Source organism: Polypterus senegalus, chromosome 1 (genome assembly GCF_016835505.1).
Source record: "Polypterus senegalus isolate Bchr_013 chromosome 1, ASM1683550v1, whole genome shotgun sequence".
Lineage (NCBI taxonomy): Eukaryota > Metazoa > Chordata > Cladistia > Polypteriformes > Polypteridae > Polypterus > Polypterus senegalus.
Genome location: NC_053154.1, coordinates 205111088 through 205135539, shown reverse-complemented (window position 1 = coordinate 205135539; position 24452 = coordinate 205111088). Strand labels below are relative to the sequence as shown.

Below are 24452 nucleotides of genomic sequence, written 5' to 3'. Positions count from 1 at the left end.
GGATACTGATTTTCAAAATGTGATCTTAACAAGACACCCCCCTACTTCAATGTAAATATAAATTTTTTTATTTGATCAATGTGCTTTAGAAAATAAGTTCTTTGATTTCAGTAATAAAGTCATCCGCAAATCATTACTACACTATTATAAAATAATTACATCATTATTATTTCATTGACAGCTATATTTAATAAAGGTACTTCGAATATTAGGGTACAGTATAATTATCGTATATATCATATATATAGATTTTTTTTTTAAATGGCTTGCCCAAGGTCAAAGATTGCAACTGGCAACCTTGTAATTTTAAGTTTAATGCCATGAAAATCCAAGCCAAACATCAACCTTACAATGACAACCCTTACTGCGACTGTTGCCTGGAGGATCTTTGAAATAAGAAAGCAAAACATGCTCAGTACAGTACAGTTAAATCCTGGATGAAAGCAATCTGCAGGTAACTTAGGACTTCATATTCATTTCCTTAGGTATTCATTTTCCAGTAGAAGAATAATATAAAAAGCCGAAGTTTTAGTAAAGTTGCTTAAGAAGAAAGATGACCTATTGCTTCATAATGCTTTTTATTCTTGAACTTGAGGAAGGGTGAATAGTTTTGCAAAGAATGGGCAAATAAATTGAATGCGAAATAAATTCTAATGTGCAAAAATTGTGCTTTCCTAAAACATGTCACTACTAAGTATACCCAAAACGTATGCAGTTATATTTAGAAGGAAATGCATGGTTCTGTTTTCATCCTGTACTGAATAAAAAATATGTAACAACTAAGTTTCATATTTTATGAACATAAATAAAAAATATATTTATATTTTTTGTAACTTAAAAATTAAGGAGTATTTTTGTAAATTACGCCATTTTTGTGCTGAACAATATGCACAACAATCTACTTAAAAACATGCACTTCACCAGACTGTACATATTGCGATCAATTTCCACTTTGGTTTGACTTGTAATGTGAAAGAGGTTGTAGTAACCTAAAACTGCAGTGTTGGAAAATTAAATAAGAAGATTACAACAAACCTCAGAGTAAATGGATGGAGTAAGGTAACAAAGCAATCTGACATCATCTTCTTGACAGGCCTTCATGTCCATCATTAGACATGTGTGTAAGTCTCCAAGTGCAGTAGCCTGCGCAAAGGATTCATACAAACTCATTTTACCAGAGGCTGCCTTGCTGTAAAAAATAAAGAAGGGCACAAGAATTCTTCACTGTAATATTTACTGTAAGAGCAAAGATGGATGGAATAATATTAAGCAGAAATCATACATTCCTATTGCCACAGCTGATGATTAATATACCACATATCAGAAGAAAAAAAATAACTATTAATGGTTCGTATGTTAAAAACAAGTCACACAATCACCTATTTAAATGATGTTCATTGCATTGTTTTCCCCACATATAAATTTTGACTTGGTTTTCGAAGGGTATTCATGTATTAAGCATCCCTAAACACGACTTGACCATTTTCAGAGTAGTCTTTGCCACAGCCCTAATACTTAACTTACAGTCTCCTTGCTGGTGTTTATGCTATGTCACTCCACACAGGGTTTCCTTTTATCATCATGCAAAACTTGGAATTCTGTGCTTTCAATTCAGAATTATGGAGAGAAGGGGTGTTGGGAGATTACTGCGTTCTTGTTTCCTCCTTGTGAATAATTGTATGCTTTCTAGTATATTCTATTGTCCACAAACTCTAGCCCCTAACTGGTTAAGCACACTATAGATACCACTAAACAAGAACTTTACAATGAGATTCCTTGCTTTTAGGTTTCTCAATCATAGCCTGACTCAACAGCTAGGCAGCACTATCATTTTTGCCCACAAAGAGTGTGTCAGTATGCGTCCCACTGAAATATGAATTTTGTATCACACATACAGTATAACTGAAATTAGTCTAAATTCTTGGCAAGACATGGAGTAATAATCAGTGACAAATCTATTTAAATCTTTTCTAAGCATGTACATTTATTGATATACTTTTTCCTTCTTATCTGTGGCTTATACAAAATTATAGCAGCATTTAATACATAAACTTAAGGGTAAATTTCGCACAAACATTAGGAAGTTTTTCTTTACATACAGACACTTGGAACAAACTACTAAATAGTGTGGTAGACAGTAGACTTTAGGGACTTTCAAAACTCGACTTGAATTTTTTTTTGGAAGAAATAAGTGGATAGGACTAGCGAGCTTTGTTGGGCTGAATGGCCTGTTTCTCGCCTAGATTGTCCTAATGTTCTAATTAGATTCGGGAATGATTAAAACCTCCTTAGGGAGTATGCAGATGGAACCTGTCTTATTTCAATTGCAGTCATGTAGTGTTTGGTGTTTTCTTTGCTCTTTCTGTGTAAGGTTTCATCATGCCAAGATCAAAAGAACTCAGAAAGAAGAGACTGCCATATTATTTTAAAAAGTTGACGTTTTGAAGATAAAAGAAGTCTTCAAGAACTCCAAAGTTTTACTGCAGGGTCTGCAGGTAACTCTTGCAAATGTTTGTGTCAAAGTGCATGCATCTACAATCAGAAAGAGATTGTCTAATCTGACCTGCATGCAAAGCTGTTCAGTAAAATGCTTTTGCTGTTCAAAAAGAACATTAGAGCAAGACTACTGTTTACCATTTAATATAAAAGCAAAGACCAGATGAAACTGAACTGGAAATTGGCCTTTCAACATGCTAATGAACTAAAGCACACTAACAAATCCACCATGGAATGTCTCACAACGAAGAAATGGAGAGAGAGAGAGAGAGAGAGAGAGAGACCACAATGCTTATCTAAACACTATTTGCTGACGTTAAGCCATATAGTGATGCAATAGTCAAAACGGCAGAGTTATATAAAATATTCATCCCACCCTCTGTGTGGAGCTTTTTAAGATCTTTTCACTACAAACTTCTCATTACAGAATCACATCTGGCCCTGCAGAACTACTGATTAAATTAGATGTAAAACTAAAAGGAGATAAAAATGAATGCTAAGAAATCCAGTATAACTTAAATATATTAATCTTACCTGGCCTTTAGGTAGTATAGCAGGTGATAACCAATTTTAGGTTGTTTCTGGTAGAGCTCCGCCAACAGGTCCAAAAGTATAGAGAAACCACTATTATCCTCCTGCATTTGGCACAGATTCCTATTTCAAGCAGAAAAATTTAAAAACAACAATTACACTATAAAACCTTCAATTTACATTGTGAGAAATCATTATCACCAACAACATCATCTGAAATTAATGGCTATATTTGCAGTTTTACCCAGGTTGACCAGTTGACCTATAATTTTTTTCCTCCACTCTCAGTAGCCCCCAAATTTTTGGGGTAAGACCACTTCTTGTCATATCATCACCACCCACCACCTTGTCTCTAACTTCCTCCTCCTCCAAAGCTACAGGCCTTTAAAACACGTCCAAATCTTCCATTCAGACTGGATGGATGCCATTTGGAAAATAATTTGCTCACCTGATTTGGAGTATTTATCGGTTAATTTTTAGAAAACATTTAAAATTCGTTCCCCACATGTTGTTTACAACAAAACACATAAAATTAATTATTTAATCAGCTTAAATAGATCATTTTTTTTCACATCCTTCTTTAACTGTAATGAAAAAGTTAACACGTTTATGATCAGACAGTAGGAGAAAAAAAGAATACAGGACTGGGAAAAAAAACTAATTCAAGCAGCAAGCTGGGGTCTAGACCAATAGATCAAAGAGATGTGTACCTAAACCAAAATGCTAACCAAAAACCAGTCAAAAGAATGTGCTACAATTTGTTGTCAAATGATGCAACTCTCACTAAACTCTACTGTATTTATAATTTTGGATAACTAATGGTGGCGTTGCACTTATTGACATCATACCAGCTTAACATCCTCTCAAATATTCCTTAAGTGATACATAAAAATAATCCAAATACCAATATTACATAACACAATAAACCAACTAACAGAAGAAAATATTGGAGAAAAAAAAAAAACTATTTTCAAGATCCAAAGTAATGGCACTGAGGTATGTGAACCCATTCAATTACAGATTCTATTAAAATTTTATCACAACATATTATTCAATCAGAACTAACCTTTTTTCACCTGTGTGTAATTACCAATTTCATATGCTGGCTAAGATGAAATCAAGCATCTACTCGAAAAACAGAATTAACAAAGAATTTGTGCAGGTTTAAAATTAAATGAACCCCAAACTGGAGGTTTAAGCCAAGTTGGTAAGTAGAATCAGATGGGGTTTTCACTGGGAACCAAATTAACTAAAATAAATGAGACACCTTAAGGAAAGAGATTGGGCAAGATAAATGGAAACTGCATTACAAGCTGATGGGAAGATGAAAGAAGCTTATAGACGACAACAAGAAATGTTTGGAGGCAATTACCATTGCCAAAGGTTATGCAAAAGAAAGGTAAGGATCTGTAATACATTTGTACTGTAGGTGTGGAACGCACTACTGCCACAGGTACAAAATACAGTGAAATACTTACTTGCATTAGCTAATCAATATACCACATGTAACCACTCTCAATTGCTATTATGTTCTGAGATTTCTCAGGCAAGAAAGATATTTTTTGAGGTAGGGTAGTTATTTCAGGCAAGAAAGGCAGAAATTTGAAGGTGAGGTTATATTCACTATTCATCCCACTGGATAGTGGCAACATGTTGCATGTTAATTAGCACATGCAAATAAGACCTTCATTGCACTCTGTACACATGACAGTAATGACTTGTACACCTACATACAAACTTATAATATCAATAAAAAATCTAAAATTCTTGAGTTGCTCTGATTCACAGAAGTGAAAAGTGTATTGTCTTAAGCACTGGTTGGAGGAATCACTACAAACTGGATACGTCAGGATTTTTTTAAGAAAACCTGGATAATTAAGGTGGTTTTGGAGGGCCGGGGACAATATGATCATTGGCAGGGTTTTAGAGAATATTAAAAGTTCATTGCCAAGATTGGATTTTGATTACATATGTCAAAAAGTAAATAATGTTGCTTTCTAAACATTTATATTTTTAAAGCAATCACAACACAGTTTACCTATTATCTACGCAAAGGTTTAATGACCTTCGCAAACGTGAATGAAGCAGTAAGTACGCCCTATGAAATGGTTTTTTCTTTTTTAACTTGTGGAAATATAGCAGGATTTCATTTAAACAGTATAAATAGATACAAGTGATATAAAAATCATCATGCCACATTTAGATATGTGCAGTCCATTGTATAATTGAAATAAACAAAAATGCAAACTTTGAATGTGAAAAAAGTCATGTATGCTTCTGTATGTATCATTACCTAAAATCAGAATCAGGTGCCCCAGATCCTGTGCAATGATCATCTTATTTAAACCTCAGACATTTATTCTGGTTCGCTCTTTGTTGCTGTAGGTGGAAGGACTCGATGACACCTTCACAAAGAGTCTGGGAAGGGAATTACAAAAATCTCCAAAAAAACTGGATATCAATAAATCCATTCTCTGAAAGATCATCTACAAGTGGGAAAGATTTCAAATAATTGCCAACTTGTCCAGGCCAGGATATTTTATCTTGGGACATACAGGTAGCTCAAGCCACTGCTGATGTCTAAGTGCACAAGTGTACCATTAGAAAGAGGATGCAAAAATTAGGTATACATGGGAGATGTGCCAGGAGGAAACCTTTAAAATCTAGAAAAAACACAGGGACAAGACTAAAGACTAAAGCTTGCCATTGAACAACTAGACAGACTTGACTTTTGGAACAATGTGCTCTGAGCAGGCGAGGTAAAGATGGGAAATATTTGGAAATAGGATTCGGAAGGCATGTATGGAGAAAACCAGAAAGCATTTGAGAAGAACCACCTGATATAAACTGTACATTATGGTGGTGGAAATGTTATAGTTTGGGGTTGCTTTGTTGCATCCTAGTCTGGATAGAAAACCATCATAGAATCGATTATGAATTCTTCATTTTACCAGAGGGTGCTTGATTATAATGTGAGACCACTTGACTGAGGACTGAAGTTTAACCGAAAGTGAATCTATCAGCATGACAGTGACCCTAAACATAGACACTAAATCTTCCAAGGATTAGCTGAAAAGAAAGAAGGGTGGGGGGAGTGTTTCAAATGGCCAAGTCAAAATCTGAAACTGAGTCTCATTGATATGCTGTAGGGGGAGTTGAAACAGGCTGTGTGTACAAGACATCCTTCAAACATTGCACAGCTGAAAGAATACAACATGGAGGAAGGTTTACAACATTGGCAAAAAATTATATCTCGATATTTTCTGGGACTTTGATGATAATGATAATTGGACAATATTTTGCATCCTTTAAGGATGTGTTTGTAAAAGTTATTGATCTAGCTTGGTCTTGTTGACAGGATATTAATTACAGCTTACTAATAAGATTAATGTAAATTATAGGAAAACAGTTTTTATTTACTTAAAAGTGAAGTAAAATAACACAAAAACATTAAAATCACCAAAGTATTACTTAGATCAAAAAGTGCAAGTGTCAGTAAACCATTTCAAAGTGGCCTAGAGGACAGCACTTTAAACAGACATTTACCCTTAATGTAAACAAGATAATAATTCACAGTTGAACTATAGGGCATGAGCATTACAGTCTGGATAAACATAAACTGCTCTGCTGTAAGGTGAATTGTGCAGCATACAAGCAAGAGCAAAAACCTAACATACTGTACTATAGAGTAAAAAGTCAAAGTTTTGTCAAATGCAGTACAGGAAAAAAAAAGTATAGCATTTGTAAACAAGTACTGTCATAATTGCAAAAAGATATCAGAAAAAATAAAACAATTGTAAAATTCTACTGCACTCTGTCTATAGCACCTGGCTTCAGAGCAACACGGTTACATCATTTCCTCTGGTGCCCTCTCAGAAGGGCTTCTTGAGGCAGGAATGCACGGGTACTTTTTTTGCAAGTTTCCCCAGTTTGGAAAAATGCACTTCTTGTGTTTTCCACCACTCAAGTAGATTTGCATCACTGTCCACTTCAGGTATCATCAAGTATCTCTTGAGCTCTTTTTCAGTGGGAGTGTGCAGTACCGTGCCTTCTCTTTTTTTTTTTTTTACAAATAGCTATTAAAATACTTTTTTTTCTTTTTTTGCTCCCTCCCATGTATCATCCACCTGCTTCAACTTCTGCAGCCACAGGGGTGGGATGGAGCAGGGTAAGGAGTCAGAGATGGTAAGGAGTCAGAGATCTGTGCAAGTGTTTTAAATAATGAAAGAAAAAATGTGCTTTGCAATCAAAGACTCCCAACAAGATGGCCTGTGAAATAAAACACACCCAATAGGCATATGTTTCTTTAGGAAATAAAAATAATCCATTCAAACTAATTTATTTTGCCTGACACCTATGGGGCTTTGTACTAGATCAATTTCACTTAAACTGCATTTTATAGAGGAATGACAGCTTTCACCATGCCAGCTATGAATGCCATGACTCATTCATCTCGATCTCAGTTTATTGCCTGCAGTGCTTTCAATTATGTTCAGTTACATTTGTCTTACAATTACAGGAAAAAAGGCAATTGTTCTCAACACAAAAATGAAGGTGATCAAGCAGTATGAGGAAATAAAGAAAGTGGATGAGATTGCATAGAACTTCCCACTGTAACAGATGTTTACTGCACGTGATGTATCAGTGTGCTCTACCCTTGAAACCGGTTAACCTCTCAAGCTTTTATGTTATGACTCACAATGTGCTGCATCGTGTGAATAGCGATGAAGGGGTAATGAAACCACACTGAACTACTTTATCTGTTAATGTTTATTATTAACAGGCTTAAATGTTAAAACAGAAAACATACGAGTGCTCAGACTCTTCCGGTAAAGTTCCTCCTCTCACAGTTAACACAACGAACACTGGGAGAGAATCACACTGATGACATAACATAACACAACACAGAAAAAGAGGCATGCTTTCGATTGTTTTTTGCAAATGCAGTGACACACTCGATAATTTCAGCTCGCACTTTGTTAGAACAAAAATTAAGATATTATCATAGACGATACATATCAAAACACTTCTATGGAGGAGTGCATAAAACTTTCTCCAAGTCAGGGAATGGTAAACAGTTGCCAGCCTACTCGAGGTTGTTTCTTTCAAAGGGGCCAATACAGGTTATTAGAACCAAGGGTGTACATTTCGCACAGATGGAAATAGTATACATTGAAAAGTTCATACTTTGCCTGTTACTGCTTTCATGTCACACTTGCTTGTTTATAACAAGACAAGTATTGGAAAACCCAATTTTTTTAATAAAAAATATTACTTTAATATGAACTAATATGAAGTCTTAATTAGACTCAGTTAGTTCTAATGTTCCAACCTCAACACATCATTAAAATGATATATAATATTTTTTAACCTGCTTAATAAATTTTATAGCACAGCCTCCACCATTCTTTCATCTGACCAATTTATTAACTTAGTCACATATAGGTGGGCTCGGGGTTGCAAACATCAGTCATGAGTTTTCAAAGAAAAAATCATTTAATAGAAAGATTGTCAAAAATGCACAATGCCTTATTACTTATTTTTGTACTTTAAATCACAGAAAATAAACAGTTTAAACTAATAAAACATTAAAAATGGCCTGAGAAGAAAAATACCCTGGTGTATACAAACAAGCCTGACATGTTTTATAAGAATCTATATCTCTGTATTTACAACTAGACCAAACATTTTTATAGAAAGCATTTGAATATCAAAGTGGAAATAATAATGGCTAAATAAAAAAAAAAAAACTTGCTCAAAATTAACCAAAACCACTAAATGCAGTACATTATCTGCCTCTTCAAAAATAGCTATCCATTTAATAAACAAGTTTACTTATAAAAGTATTTTAAATGAGACTTTAAATACTATGCTCACCGGAAGTTAACAGTTTTAGAATGGAAAATCCAACCACTTTTATGTGATTAAATAAAAAATTCAATTACAATATCAGCAGAGTGCAGAAGAAGGAAAAAAGTTTAATTTTATGTAGTGTAAAGTAGCAATGCTTCTTGAATCCGTTCTGAAAAAGCATAATAAAAAACAAACAGCAGTTCCTACTTTCATTGTGTTTTATCAATCTAAGAACCAAGGATAAAAAAGAAAAAGTATAGACACAAAATGAGCACAAACAATTAATTTTAAATACTCACCTGAAAATTAAACAGACTGGCCTTCCAACGGACTCTTCCAGAGACCTAAAATCAGGATTAATAGAAAATTACAGCCCAGTGATGATTAGAAAATGTAGTAGAAGGTATTTTAAGCATTGATCATTAATTGAGAAAATGAACAAGAAGGAATTTTAAGCACTGATCATTAATTTAATCCACTTAAAATATTTAGTTTTCATTCAAGTCAAAATATGATTTATTTAATTTCTGAAGTATGGCTAGTCCACAACACTGAATTAACCTATTTACCATAAAAGTCCTACAAAAACCTGTTTTTTGTTTAAAAGACTAAAAACATACTGCTCTAGCTGCCAACAGATGTGCAAACATGAATTAATTCCTCAAAAGGCTACATACTAGCACATTCAAGTTTTAGCATACATTATTTTATGTTAAAGCCCTGCCAGCAAGTATGTACTGCTACACTTTACCAAAAAAATCTCTAAAATGACAATGCAATAAAAAGAAGAAAAAAAATGTATCCTGGTCTAAATAAAGGAACTGTATTATTTTGTCAATTTACTCTGAGAACTAAGAACACATTACTCCACTTCGCAATTACCTTTTTTACTAAAATCTGAAAACAGTTTGATATTTTCAAAACTATTTCTGAAGATTACCTTGCAGAAAAATGTAAATATGATGTAAATATATACTACATAAATATAATACATATGTAAATTTATAATACAAATATATAAGCTTCTCTGCTTCTTAAGTTTGACAACAAAAATACCTAAAGTTCCATGGATCTCAAAAAATAAACTTGCGCTTGTGCTGTAATACAAGAAAGTCTATGCTCTGATGAAAAGAACTGTGCTAAAAGTCAAGTTGACTAGAAAAATGTAACCAAAATTTACTGTGATAATTCCTATCCTGCACATGGCTTAAACATTTCCCATTACTTGGTAAGTGGATGCAGTCCATCCAAATAAGGAATTTAGTCTTAATCAAATGATGGAGGATTGATTCTTCCAAGTTTTGGCCAAAACAAAAAAAACTCTAGGATGAGCAATTATCTTCTACAAATTGCTAAATTAAAAAAAGGTTAAGAAAGTCCGTTTTTTGTAACATGGTTTGAGTTATAAATACTTACTCATCTGTGATTTCTTCTGGCAAAACATCACCCCTAAAGTGCCCTTTGAACAGCTCTGCCAGGCAGGAAGCCAGAGTAGACATTTGCTCGGCGTCAAAGTCCTCCTAAATCAAATTTAGAAATTAAATAAACTAACTAAAAATTGCAAACGACTGTTTGTTATTTTCATGATTATGTATTGTTATTATCAGAACACGAAATATGATTCTGCTATTTGACATTTAATAAAGGAGCAAATAAATAAATTCCAATGAAAACCAGATCCTTGAAGCTTTATCCATACAACAAAGAACCAGCAAAAATATTTTGAAATCTCTTCTGTTACAAAGTGTGTGGCAATCTGTTGCAGGCAACACACATACAAGGGCACCATGAGGTTAATACAAAGGAGACCTAAAGCCAGCAGATAGTTTCCAAAAGGGAGTATCACACTGGCAACAGTAAAGGACCTGATGACACAGGAGTCATTTGGGGGTAATATTCCCCTTATGTGTGCTACATTGCAATGGTTTCCATCCTTTAATTAGAACAGACCTGAGGAAGCATCTGACAAATGAGAAACCTGGGTTTACAAAGGCAAACACTAACAAATAGGGAATTGCTTAAGCATACAGAGGCTAATATAATTTGCATAACATCAGCATAAAACAATTCATTCTGCACCAATCAAGATGAAGACAAAAGTACAGCCAATCATACACCCTACATTATGTTAGGTATAGATAGGAAAGCATCAAAATCTTTAATAGAATAGGAACTTCATATATGTAAATACTAGAGAGTTAATGAAAGATATGATCTCATTATCTCAATGACAGATACAGTATACTGTATAGTACTGGAACTGATAGCTATGCACATTAAGTCTTAGTAACATTGAAAAGAACACAAACAATTTCCCTTACAGTTCCACCCTTTTTATTCTTTTAATACTAAACAAATATTTAACTTCAACATAGTAAAGCAAGAATGAAAGAAAATCTTGATTCTACCTTCGATTTGCTCTCGCATCCTCTGGAGCAGCCATATTATTAACAATGTTTTTTTAACACATTGACATACGACACTTGAATATCATAAAGGAAGTAACAATTACAAAAACATAGTTAATAGAATTAGTGGCAGCTCCTAACAAGTGGATATTTTTTGCACATTGAAGGTATCTATGTCAAGACCTTACACAGTGTTGGGAATCTGTTGAGAAGCACTGGGGATTCGCCAATGAGTAAGAATGGTATCAGAAGATATTTTGGGAATTCGCTGAAACCAGCCAGGGATTAGCTGGTAAATAGGCACCATGGATTTCCCTTTGGGAAAGATGATGGGTCTCTAAAGGACAAAAAGAAAATTTCCTTTACAGCGCCAACATTAGAGGGCAAGAGTGTGCTTAGTGATAGCAAATTATGTTCCTCTTTGGAGACTATGGGAGTGGTTATTTAGCTGCTGGAAGAAATGTTTAACCCCATCTGTTGTAAGCAAAGTGAGACAAAAAAGGGAGCAGCAGAGGTGGCAACACTATCTAGCCACTACAAGATCCAGAGATGCATTACACAGCTAAAAGATAGTCAGCAGCCTTGAAAACCTGAATCTTTATAAATAACTGAAGAATCCGGGTTACTGGAAGACCAAGACCTGCTACAGGGAGTTATACATAACGCAAAAATAAAGCAAAAGCAATACTGCCAGACACTAAAAGTGATTCCAAGTTGTTTAGAAGGGACCCCAAGATGAGGTATAAAGCCACCTCAGAGACAAAGGACAACCGACAGCAGAATCAGAAAAAGAATAAAATAAACACTCAAATAGTAGGCATGAAAGAAGCCACAGTCTGGAATCTTGGGAGAAATCAGGAGCTGGGTAATAAATGAGTGCTTAGTATAGTACTGTGGTAGGCAAGCTGTCAGTCCAACCTACTTGAAAGACTGGGTTTTAACCATGTTGAGACTGACCCTGTGGGGCAATGGGTATTGTTATTGCACCTTAGTTTATGATGTTTTTTTTCAGTTATACAATTTGTATTGCCTGCTTTTAGTTAATTATAAGGTGCCATTTGTAGATTGTGTCCTACAGGAGTATGTCTGTATTCTAGGATGCTTTGATGTTAATTTGTTTACAGCAGACACAAAAATGATTTTTACACATAAACACAAGTATTTTCATTTGTGCATCACAAACTGAACCATGGCTCACCTCAAGAATGAGTTCAACTATCTCTTGCATTACTTCACATTGGGTTTCTGTATCACTGTTGTGGTGTAAAACAGTAGAGAACATTAGCATATAGATTTATCTTTATGTTGTGCACTGATACATAAAGAGCAGCAAGCCAATGCATTATATTATTCCTTGCCTTCCTTTCTGTAACTGCAGGACTTTTTCCTTCAGCGTCTCATCTAACTGATCCACATATGGTGTAATATCAGCTGGCTCTTCAATAATGGCTTCCTTAATTGGATGGAATCGAAACTCACGCTTTTTCCCTGAAAAAGATGGTTTAAATCTGGAGTACATACAAGAAGCTCTTAATGAGACTAGGTATACATTTTCTATGTTTGCCCAGTTTAATTTTAATTGACTCTTAAGTTGATAACTATTGATGTTAATTATTTTGTGAAGTAAGAAACAAAACCAAAAAACTGAAACACACCATCATGTTTTTAATTAAAAAAAGGTAAGTTATTAAGAACATAAATATTCCTGAAATTATGCTATTAAGCTTACCAATTTCTGATAAAATTGTCTGACCAAAATAAAGTACAACTCTAATGACAATCTTAACAGCTTAGAATATATTTTTGCGTACTGTTACATGTGCAGTGCTGATAAAGACTAAACTTAATTAATGGGTGAGAATTAAATCATTTAACAAAGCTAATTAAAAGTGAACATGAAATCAAGGGAAAACATGGTTAGCCTTGGAAGGCACAGTTTTCAGTTTAGAAAGACAAACAGCAGAATGCACTAAGTAAATAAGAATCCCTTTATATTTTAGGCCACACAAATAATCCTTGCTAGGCCATGAAAGAGATAAAATCTAACCATCTTCCACATTAGACTGCACTATTTTCATAGCTGATATTGGCAATGTTAACCTATTGGGAAGAAGCTGTACATGTGGACTCTCTGCAGTATTAGTTTTAGATTTATGACTCTTAGGGCCTAGTATGCAGAAATGCAATATCCTAGCTGTAAATTCAAAGATGCTATCTGAATGTTGGAGGTTACAAATGGTACTGCATCTTTTCCAACATCATCTACTTTGCTCTCTCCCTTCACATTGTTAACCTATACCCCTAACTGAAATAACAACTGTGCTAAAAATAACATCAAGTATATACAATTAATGCTATTAAATCATCTTTGAGTAATGGGGGAGAAACCAGATTTATACTTCTCCTCTTTAACTTTGTTTTTGGCTCAAAGTGTTAAATCCACTCTTTACCTTTACTGTTCAGCTCCTCCTCATCATCACTAAAGGCAGCCTCTGTGTTGTCATAACAACCATCTTCTTTGTCAGATGCATGATTGTCCATCTCCAAGGAAACAGACTCCTCTAGCTTCACTGTTTGTAGAGAGGACAACATGCCAATTTAAAATACGATAAAACAAAAAAATATAAAAACATTTGACATATCAAAAATATTGTAAATACAAGCAAAACTTTCATCACTAAATGTCAGTTGTTTTAACACAAGCTTTTCCTAACTGTAAGAGCCAGATAACTCATTAACTGAAGTAGTACTTGTTAATAAAGTAAATTTAGAATGAAAAAAAAGATAGGAAATACTTAACCTTCAACGGGGGGTGATGGGGAACTACAAAATTCAGGAAATCTCTCTCTTAGCATGGCTCGAAGCTCTTTGTCCAATTTAGGATTATCAAAAAGAGGGGCCAGGTGACTATATAAAATGAAAAGTAAAATACATATTTTGTCTGGTCTGTTACAGGGATGATAGAAGAATACGCCAAAAAAAAAAAAACACACACACACTTACGCTAAGACTCTTTTTTCCACTATATGGGTTAGTGAGTTAAAGACACCATGCCTCACATGACCCTCCAGAGGTGGGTAAAAGTTGGGAATGATCTGAGAAAAAAAATTACATGCAGCAAATCAATCATGTTTGACTTGTCCTGTGTGGCTTAAACTTTCTTTTTGAGGTTAATAATTTAGCAAATGTCAAGAATACTGATGGATAACAAACAGTAAAACAGATGTATATATGTTAACACAATAGTGTTTCTTAATATTTTCAAAAGAAAAACACATAATAAATTCCAAACACTTTAAGAAACCTAAAGACTGAAATTATCTGAATATATATTTTGTATTATTGAGAAGATACAACTATATCAGCTGATCTGACTATGCAGGTGGCTACCCTTGATTTAAAAGGCAACTTTTAAAATGGTCTGTACTTAACTGATGAGGAAGCAATCTCTTATTGCACATATACAGTGGTGTGAAAAACTATTTGCCCCCTTCCTGATTTCTTATTCTTTTGCATGTTTGCCACACAAAATGTTTCTGATCATCAAACACATTTAACCATTAGTCAAATATAACACAAGTAAACACAAAATGCAGTTTTTAAATGATGGTTTTATTATTTAGGAGAAAAAAATCCAAACCTACATGGCCCTGTGTGAAAAAGTAATTGCCCCCTGAACCTAATAACTGGTTGGGCCACCCTTAGCAGCAATAACTGCAATCAAGCGTTTGCAATAACTTGCAATGAGTCTTTTACGGAGCTCTGGAGGAATTATGGCCCACTCATCGTTGCAGAATTGTTGTAATTCAGCTTTATTTGAGGGTTTTTTAGCATGAACCGCCTTTTTAAGGTCATGCCATAGCATCTCAATTGGATTCAGGTCAGGACTTTGACTAGGCCACTCCAAAGTCTTCATTTTGTTTTTCTTCAGCCATTCAGAGGTGGATTTGCAGGTGTGTTCTGGGTCATTGTCCTGTTGCAGCACCCAAGATCGCTTCAGCTTGAGTTGACGAACAGATGGCTGGACATTCTCCTTCAGGATTTTTTGCTAGACAGTAGAATTCATGGTTCCATCTATCACAGCAAGCCTTCCAGGTCCTGAAGCAGCAAAACAACCCCAGACCATCACACTACCACCACCATATTTTACGGTTGGTATGATGTTCTTTTTCTGAAATGCTGTGTTCCTTTTACGCCAGATGTAACGGGACATTTGCCTTCCAAAAGTTCAACTTTTGTCTCATCAGTCCACAAGGTATTTTCCCAAAAGTCTTGGCAATCATTGAGATGTTTCTTAGCAAAATTGAGACGAGCCCTAATGTTCTTTTTGCTTAACAGTGGTTTGCGTCTTGGAAATCTGCCATGCAGGCCGTTTTTGCCCAGTCTCTTTCTTATGGTGGAGTCGTGAACACTGACCTTAATTGAGGCAAGTGAGGCCTGCAGTTCTTTAGACGTTGTCCTGGGGTCTTTGTGACCTCTCGGATGAGTCGTCTCTGCGCTCTTGGGGTAATTTCTGTCAACCGGCCACTCCTGGGAAGGTTCACCACTGTTCCATGTTTTTGCCATTTGTGGATAATGGCTCTCACTGTGGTTCGCTGGAGTCCCAAAGCTTTAGAAATGGCTTTATAACCTTTACCAGACTGATAGATCTCAATTACTTCTGTTCTCATTTATTCCTGAATTTCTTTGGATCTTGGCATGATGTCTAGCTTTTGAGGTGCTTTTGGTCTACTTCTCTGTGTCAGGTAGCTCCTATTTAAGTGATTTCTTGATTGAAACAGGTGTGGCAGTAATCAGGCCTGGGGGTGGCTACAGAAATTGAACTCAGGTGTGATACACCACAGTTAGGTTATTTTTAACAAGGGGCAATTACTTTTTCACACAGGGCCATGTAGGTTTGGATTTTTTCTCCCTAAATAATAAAAACCATCATTTAAAAACTGCATTTTGTGTTTACTTGCGTTATATTTGACTAATGGTTAAATATGTTTGATGATCAGAAACATTTTGTGTGAATAACATGCAAAAGAATAAGAAATCAGGAAGGGGGCAAAGAGTTTTTCACACCACTGTACAATAATTACATTCTAGTAAAATTGTTATGCACAGATTCTGGAATGCATTACTGAAACTACTGTCTTGAGACAAGAAGTAAAAGTATTTTAATTGAGACCCTGTATGCTCTATCCATGGATGGGCAGTTGTGTGTAAATTTGGGAATTACTCTAAGGGTAAACCCTCATTAACCCTGTGGATGGACTGTGAGTATACATTCTGGGAGTAAATTCAAGGAAGTGACATAAACCATGGTAACCGCAAACCCAGTCTTTGTTACAGTACATTAAAAATAGAAGGCAATGGAAAACAAAGAAAGATGAGGGATCTTAGGAAAACCTCTCACTCTCTTAGTATATTATTATGTTTGCTTAATGTGTACCAAAATGAATGATACTTGTTTTATGCAACTGGAAAACAGTTTTATTCTTACTACAAACTCACCCTACACATGAAATCTAGAAGAGTGGCTGTAATGGCTGGGTGTGGCTTCATTGAATGATGCATAACCAAGATAGCAGGTTCTGTAAAATGTAAAACAAATAATTTACTACACCAAACACAAAATGGCATTAGAAATAAAATAATTCAAGAGGAAAAGACTACTCTCACCTATATTCATAATACTATCCTTATCAGGGTTGAAGAATAGCCAGTCATAGAAGAGAGCCAGCTTGGCATTAGACGCAGCAACATTTGACTATAAAATGAAATGAAGGAAAATACCATTTAAATGACTTATTTCTCATCATCAAAGAGGCCAACAAAAATTTACATACAGTGTAAGTTGATACTAAAGGTAATACTCTGGCTAAAAAAACCATATCTATAACAATTTATATTAAAATGGTGGAATAGGTAGACATTACAGTGGGAGTCAACTGTACTGTAAATAAACAGTAACATGGCTCATTATGAAAAAACATCCACTTTTATTAAGGTTATTATTGGTATGTTAAGCTCCCAGACTAGTAGAAGTAATTACATCTTTCTAAAATCACTTAATCTGCAAGTTAAATAAGATCAGACTGGAAACAAGTGTGGTCATAGCAGTGGTTAACAATTAGTTCAGATGGCAAAAAAATTGTAAAATTTTTAGTACTACGAAACAAAAGTGTTCACTATTAAAATGTTCTACTTTAGAGGGGGTACTTTTTAATATTTAACTGCGAGGTTTTAAAATATCACTAATTATGCAGGAGGACTTTGGGAAGTGTAAATTACCTTACACTAAGAGAGTCACCCAAGCAGTTTTAATGCACATGCACTATGCCAGCATGTTAGTGGCAATTATTACGAATAGAATGAATGCTTCAAACTGTGAAACCTAACATGGAAAATTGAAGAAAACGCATGCTTATACTAATGAAAATAGGATGTTAGAAAAAGTCAAAATGAACCACATGGTTCATGATATTCGATAGGTTTTGCCTGGTAAGTGATACTACTCTGACTATAAATGCGGTGTTTATGGACTAGATATTTCCAGTTTGCATTCAAAATGTTGACTTACAGTGCAGGTGGTTAGCAGCCAGCCAATGATTGCCCAGCGTGGAAGGATGTCAGAACTTAGTACTTCATTGGATGGATGCACAACACCACAGATGTAGCGAATCAGATCACACCTTAGTGACTGGCTGTCTGGAGTAGACAGATACTGACGCTGAAACCAGTCCTGGTACCGTTTTTGCTGACCAAACCGTACCTACAAGCCAAATAGCCAATGGGGAAAAACACAAGCCATAAATTTATTTTAAAAAACATTGTTTCAAAATGATACACCTGATAACCAATATAAAATAAAGCATTTAAGCAGTTAATAAAACTAATTCTAGAAGTGTTTTTTCTCATCTATACATTAAAATTCTGAGAGTACAATTTCACCAAAACAAACATTAGAATTTAGTGAAAATTACAACAGTATTACAAAAGCTATATATAAAGCGTACACATATTTCTTTATACAGCACATATTCCCTAGTTCTTTTCAATTTTTGTAATATATTTTTGTAGCATTTCATTCCATATTGTATTCTGCCATACATTTGCAATTAGCATTTACCATGAAAGGCTTGTAGGTAAAAATGTGCTTTATTATGAGAGGAACAGGAAATACAATCTAAAAACAACAGTAATAGTCATTGCCCTACAATCCCCAAACATACAAATTTCCCTTCCAAACTTTACTGAAGACTCCTAGTTAAATACATTAAAGCTTACATTCAAGTACTTACTTGTATTATGAAACCATGGTTTTGAAAATTATAATCAATTTTCCAGACAATAGGATAGTAAACATAGGGTTAACAAAATGATATAAGTAAGACAAAACAGTTTTCGGTTTTAGTCTGGAAGAACAGTACCATGATGGCATTCAATATTAGAAGGTTTGCTTACGATTTTCAAAGAAAACTGCGTTTATAACACTGATGGAAAAGGAACATTGTTCCAAGACATTTTAAAATAACTCGAAGAACAAGGGGTTATATACATATAACATATTAGCTAAAATAATGTATTTCAAACACAAGCAGAATAAAAAAAGAGGTTTCCTTTTAAAATTAATTAAAGATTATACATTTTCTTCAAGCATAACACTATCAAAGTAGAAAAAGTAAAGATCTGATAAAAATGAACATTTGGATAGACTCTTCAAGGTGGGCAAGTTTGATAATACAAAAACGTATATTAGGATTCCAACATAATGAGTATTTGATGGGTACTGAAGTAAGATGCCAGTAACAAAAAATTATTAGTATAAATGTTCAGCATCACAGAAGATGTTGTCAACGCTTTGACTTCCATTTTTAAACTGATACGGGGAATGCATAAAATAATTTTTTTCCACAAATGTGATTTATGACTATGCTCATAGTTCAATACAGTTGCTTTAATCACTCATGCCAGCAGAAGATAATGCTACTGAACATATGACCTGGAATTAAAAACAGATGGTCATGGTGAATTAATGACAGAAAAATCTTTACATTTCCCAAAGTATCACTACATAATTCTCTTAGAACTTTTGGAAAATATTGGAAAATTAAGATGGGTTCTAAATATGTGGGGAATAGAGAAATTATTTCATTCATATATTTTTAGTAGGACCGAGTAATGTAAAGTATTATTCACTGGCTATTCTATTCATTCCATGTGCAACTTTCAGTTAATTTAAAATGTTACTTGCAAGAATCATTACAAGACTTAAAAAGCATAACCATATGTTTTTAATTCTTTACAATATTGGGACTGATTTCAGAATTCTTCTTCTTACATATAAAGACTTGAATCACCAATGCCCTGGTTACTTATCTGAACTTCTCATTATAGGCCGTAAGGTGAAGCAGCTTTTCGTTTCATTCCGTTCCCATATATGGGGCACTACATTCTTTTTATTCCAATAAAAGGATCAATTGGTATTGAATGAAAAAATAAAAATTCTCCATGTATAATCCAGCAGTTATTTTTTTACAAGTGTATAAAGTTGGCAATAGTCCCATCCTTGCGTAATCATTTTTTAAAGGTGAGAGATGTGGCTTCGCGTCACGTGCTTGCCGCTAGACCAATGAGATGGCATAACGTCAGAACGACATGTAAACATGGTCCAAGATGGCAGCGCCCTTGTCGTCACTATCGAGTAGCGAAGAGGATGAAATTATTGTCAGACCTCCACCAAAAGTCAGTAAAAGGGTTTATAAACAATGCTATATGCATCTCATGTCCATAAAAAAAGAAGAAATGAAGGATTTTACATGCACACGGTGGGATACATTTAGAAACTGCATCAAACGGTGGCCTGAAGCTGGTGATGATCGTAACACAGACCAGTCTGTGTCATCGGGAAATAGTATTTCGTCAACGTATTGCCCAACAAAAAAACTTAGGTCCAGTGCCGGACTGCCGATAGCTTGTTCGGGTCCTGTACTTCCTGCTTTGTGCATAATTTGCAAGAAAATGGACAAGTACATCACTGTGGCAGGCAAACGCCAGAAGGACAATCTTTCACAAGCGAAGACGCTGTCGGCAGGTATAAAGCACACAAGCACACGTTTGAACTTAAAAGTTATATGCCATATGCTGAGAACCATAACTAACTTTCAAATACATCAATATTTATATTACATGTACATTATAATGTTTATAGTGCAGTCAGTTTTTGCATACACATATGCATGAACAGTCAGAACTGTTATGTTTTTTTAAATACATATTTATTTACAATTTCATTTAATTAAATGTTTGTTTTTTTTCAGGCCAGTTGCTCAAAGCAGCTGAGATGAAGGAAGACACTAGCATTCTTGTGCATATTAAAGACAAAGACTGTGTGTCTCTGGAAGTACAATATCACAAGTCCTGTTACAGACAGTACACCAGGTTCTTGACAAAGTCTACTGGAACAAATACACAGACCTCATAAAAACAGTAAGTTGTTATATTGCGTTTTAAAATAATTCATAATTGATTTGAATGATTGCTAATTTGAAAAGAAATTAATCATTAATCTACATGGACCGCTTGTTACAATAATTCAGCATAATAAAATGTCTAGTCATTTGTGAGGGCAAAAGAATATTTAAAATAATTTATTGTAAGTATTTTCTTTCTGAAGAATAAAAAAAAAACTCAATTGGTTTGTCAGTTGCTTTTAGTTTGTACATGCACACAATATATGCAAATATAGAAGCCAGTGTAATAGTTACAGAACATAAAATATTTGATGGTTTTAATAGAAATGAGCCAACCTATGATGTCAGCTACAAGATCTTCTCTGAGAGAATCATCCGCCATCGAATAATTGTAAACCAAGAGGTGATGACAATGACACGGCTAAGAAGAATGTTTTTAAATCTTGTAAAAAGCCATGAAGATCTTGATGCTTCAAACTACAGGTAATTTAAATACCATAAGTTTATTTTGCAGATTTGGAATAAACATTTATGCAAACTTTTTTTCTCAGAAAAATTTAATAAATAATAATATTCACATAATCCTATTTTATCATAATAAGCTGACAATGTTTATTGTGTGTGAGATTTATATTTTGTGATTATGATCATAATTTATTGTATTTCAGGCAGGATAAATTGAAGAGGAGGCTGTCCTGTGATTTCCCCCAGCTGGTGTTTCACTCTCCCAACAAGCGCAACATCAGTGAATTGGCTTTTGTTGAGACACTTTCTGCAGATAAGCTGGTAGACAGAATACCTCATCCATCAGGTACAGAAACAACTGAGTCAACGGAAGTAACTAGTCAAAGTGACGGTGAAAGCACAGCAAGTAGAATAGTTGGTACTACAGAGAACACAAGGACACTTTTTAGTGCGCCATTGATATTAAAGAGAATTCTAAATGACTCTCCTTGTATGACATGCCCGTGGCCACCCACGTCAGATGATTTAAATGTTAGTGCAGCTAAATCTGTTGTGCCATTCGAACTGTACAATTTAATTTCATGGATTATTGGTGCAACTGAAGAACCGGCACTGGCCCATTATGCTGATATTCCAGATGATTTGAACCTAAAAGTTATCTCTGTTTGTCAAGACATTGTCTATCTTGCATCTAAGGGCCGGAGGCAGACACCTAAATCATTGTGTCTGGGTCTAACAGTGCGCCATTTAACAGGTTCATCACAAATTCTGTCACTTCTAAATAGACTAGGACATTGTGCATCAAGAGACACAGTTGTCAGTCTAGACACTAGCCTTGCCCAAATTCAGCTGGTTGAGGGCAGAGACAAAAATACCAAAGGGATTCTCAAAGAAGGTTCCCACAGTACTTGTGTGGGACAATATTGACTTTGGTGAGAAAACACTGTCTGGTCGTGGAACTACCCACCACACAAATGGCATTATGCTGCAAAGTTCTGTAGCTGTAGCCGAAACCCTTACAAACAGACAACCACTAAAGAAGGGAGTTTCTTCATACAAAGCCCCACCTAGCATCCCTGTTGAACAGTATCATCAGTCTAAAAGACAGGGACCACAGAACTTGTTTCATCATGAAACTATTCCATTACACGTAGACAAATACAAATTAAACACTGTGTCTGCTGCAAAAACTGAACTGGCATATGTTTTTGTAAACCCAATTGATGCTGAAAGATGCACGGTTCCAAGCTGGACAGGTTTCCATACATTTATTCAAGGTGACAACACTGCAAAAGTCAGCACTGTATTATCTTCCTGTCATTGAGGCTTCACCGACAGAGATGTCAACAGTAAACATGATTCTGAAGAGAAGTGTCCATATTGCTGATCAGCTAGAATTGGGTCATATAGTGTTAGTCTTTGATCAAGCTCTATATGCCAAAGCTCAGCAAATACGCTGGAAAAATGATGAATTCACTCAGCGTGTAGTGATTAGATTAGGTGAGTTTCACACATGCATGTCCTACCTGGGCATTCTGGGAAAAAGGTTTGGAGATGCAGGACTGCAAGACATACTAATTGAGTCAGACGTTGTTGCTCCAGGATCTTTCAATGGAGCGATGAGTGGTCATCACTATAACCGCAGCATGAGGGCACACAAACTTCTGTATGAGAGTCTGCACCGCATCAGATTTCTCAGTTTCTTAGACTCTTTGCCACCAGAAGACCGAGATGAGTGTATGGCTGTCATAAGTGAGATCACATGTGCATTCCAGAACAGGAATATGGATATTTTGTATGAAAATGAGAAATTTGACAAAATGTGTTTTCAATATGTAGATTTTGTGGAAAGAAGAAGTGTTGAAAACCCGACGTTTGCCTTCTGGAGTTCATACATCGACATGGTACAGATTCTTCTCCTGTTTGTTAGAGCAACACGTGAATCAGACTGGCAGCTTCACCTGTCAACAGTGCGCTTGATGTTGACATGGTTTTTTGCTTATGACCATGTAAATTATGCTAGGTATTTACCTTCATACTGGCTGGAAATGGTCAATTTGCCCTTCACACATCCTTCTTGCCACAGAGAGATCAGTGTTAAAGGCCAGTGGACTGTTCAATGTCAAAGTGTACATGGATTTACCTCGATTGCTTGTGACCAGGCTATTGCGCAAACATGCAACAGAGATTCCAAGACAAAGGGAGGTTTGACAGGATTAACACAGAATCGAGATGCAGTACATCGCTGGATATTGTCTCAACATGAAAGGGCTGCCATAGCAAGACAGTGTGAGGCAATGGCTGGTAAATCTCCTGACATAAGGAAACGAAAAGACCTTGACAGCACACGCATTCATGGTGATGAAAAAGCTGTGACCAGAATAATTTCTACCATAGATTCCATGCTGAATCCTTTTGACTCACACCAAGATGGCATTGTGTGTCTTAGCTCTGGAATAGTTGCAGCTGAAGAAATTATGACGGATTTGCTCACAGCTTCAGAAAAGGGGGAAAGTGCTGTTCAGGAATTTATGGACCAAAGACTGCTATCACCATCAGTTGACGTATTTGCCCCCATCAAAAAACTAAAACTAAAGACATTCAGTGATCAAGCCAAGACAAAGAAGAAATCTGCAGCAGGTAAGGAAGTAATTCTACGTGCAGACAAGAAGCTTTTCTCCAGACTGCTCGTCATAGGTCAAAGAAGAAAGATAGACTTGAGGGAAATTCTCTCCTACTCCTTCGGGAACTGTGTCATATACTTTATCCATTGCTGACGGTTCTCTTGCAAAAACAAGCAAATCAGCTCTCATGGATGTTCTGGAAACCAAAGGTGGAGACTGTTTAGTTGATAGAGTACCAGTAAATGGAGCTATACTTTTTGATGGCATGGCAGTCATTCAAGCCATTCAGTCCATACCAAGTACCTTCGGGGAGCTTGCTGACACTATACTACAGTACTTAGTCAAGCTTGCTCTCAAGCACAACTGTACACGGATGGATTTTGTGATAGACAAGTATCCAGAAATTAGTATTAAAAATGTAGAACGATCACGCAGAGCTGTTGGTGGCACACAACAGGTAAAAATTTATGGACAGGATCAAAAGACACCAACACAATGGAAGAAGTTTCTGTCGGATGGGACAAACAAAGAAGCACTGGCAGAATTCCTCCATGTAATGTGGCGAGACGCTGATCTTACCATTTTAGGTAAGGACTTACATTTATACATAACAC

At 35.4% G+C, this 24452-nt stretch overlaps 1 protein-coding gene across 1 annotated transcript in view; it reads right to left on the bottom strand.

Moving 5' to 3' along the window:
- ints3 (integrator complex subunit 3) overlaps nt 1-24452 on the bottom strand; it is a 165526-nt gene that overhangs the window by 69775 nt on the left and 71299 nt on the right. Inside the window, exons 10-21 of the mRNA XM_039767729.1 lie at nt 17857-18048; nt 16956-17043; nt 16788-16867; nt 14292-14383; nt 14089-14195; nt 13739-13858; nt 12647-12776; nt 12487-12541; nt 10297-10400; nt 9180-9224; nt 3031-3150; nt 1036-1189 (exon numbers count right to left, since the gene is read on the bottom strand). Coding sequence (XP_039623663.1) covers nt 1036-1189; nt 3031-3150; nt 9180-9224; nt 10297-10400; nt 12487-12541; nt 12647-12776; nt 13739-13858; nt 14089-14195; nt 14292-14383; nt 16788-16867; nt 16956-17043; nt 17857-18048 — 1287 coding nt within the window. The remainder of the gene's footprint in view (nt 1-1035; nt 1190-3030; nt 3151-9179; nt 9225-10296; nt 10401-12486; nt 12542-12646; nt 12777-13738; nt 13859-14088; nt 14196-14291; nt 14384-16787; nt 16868-16955; nt 17044-17856; nt 18049-24452) is intronic.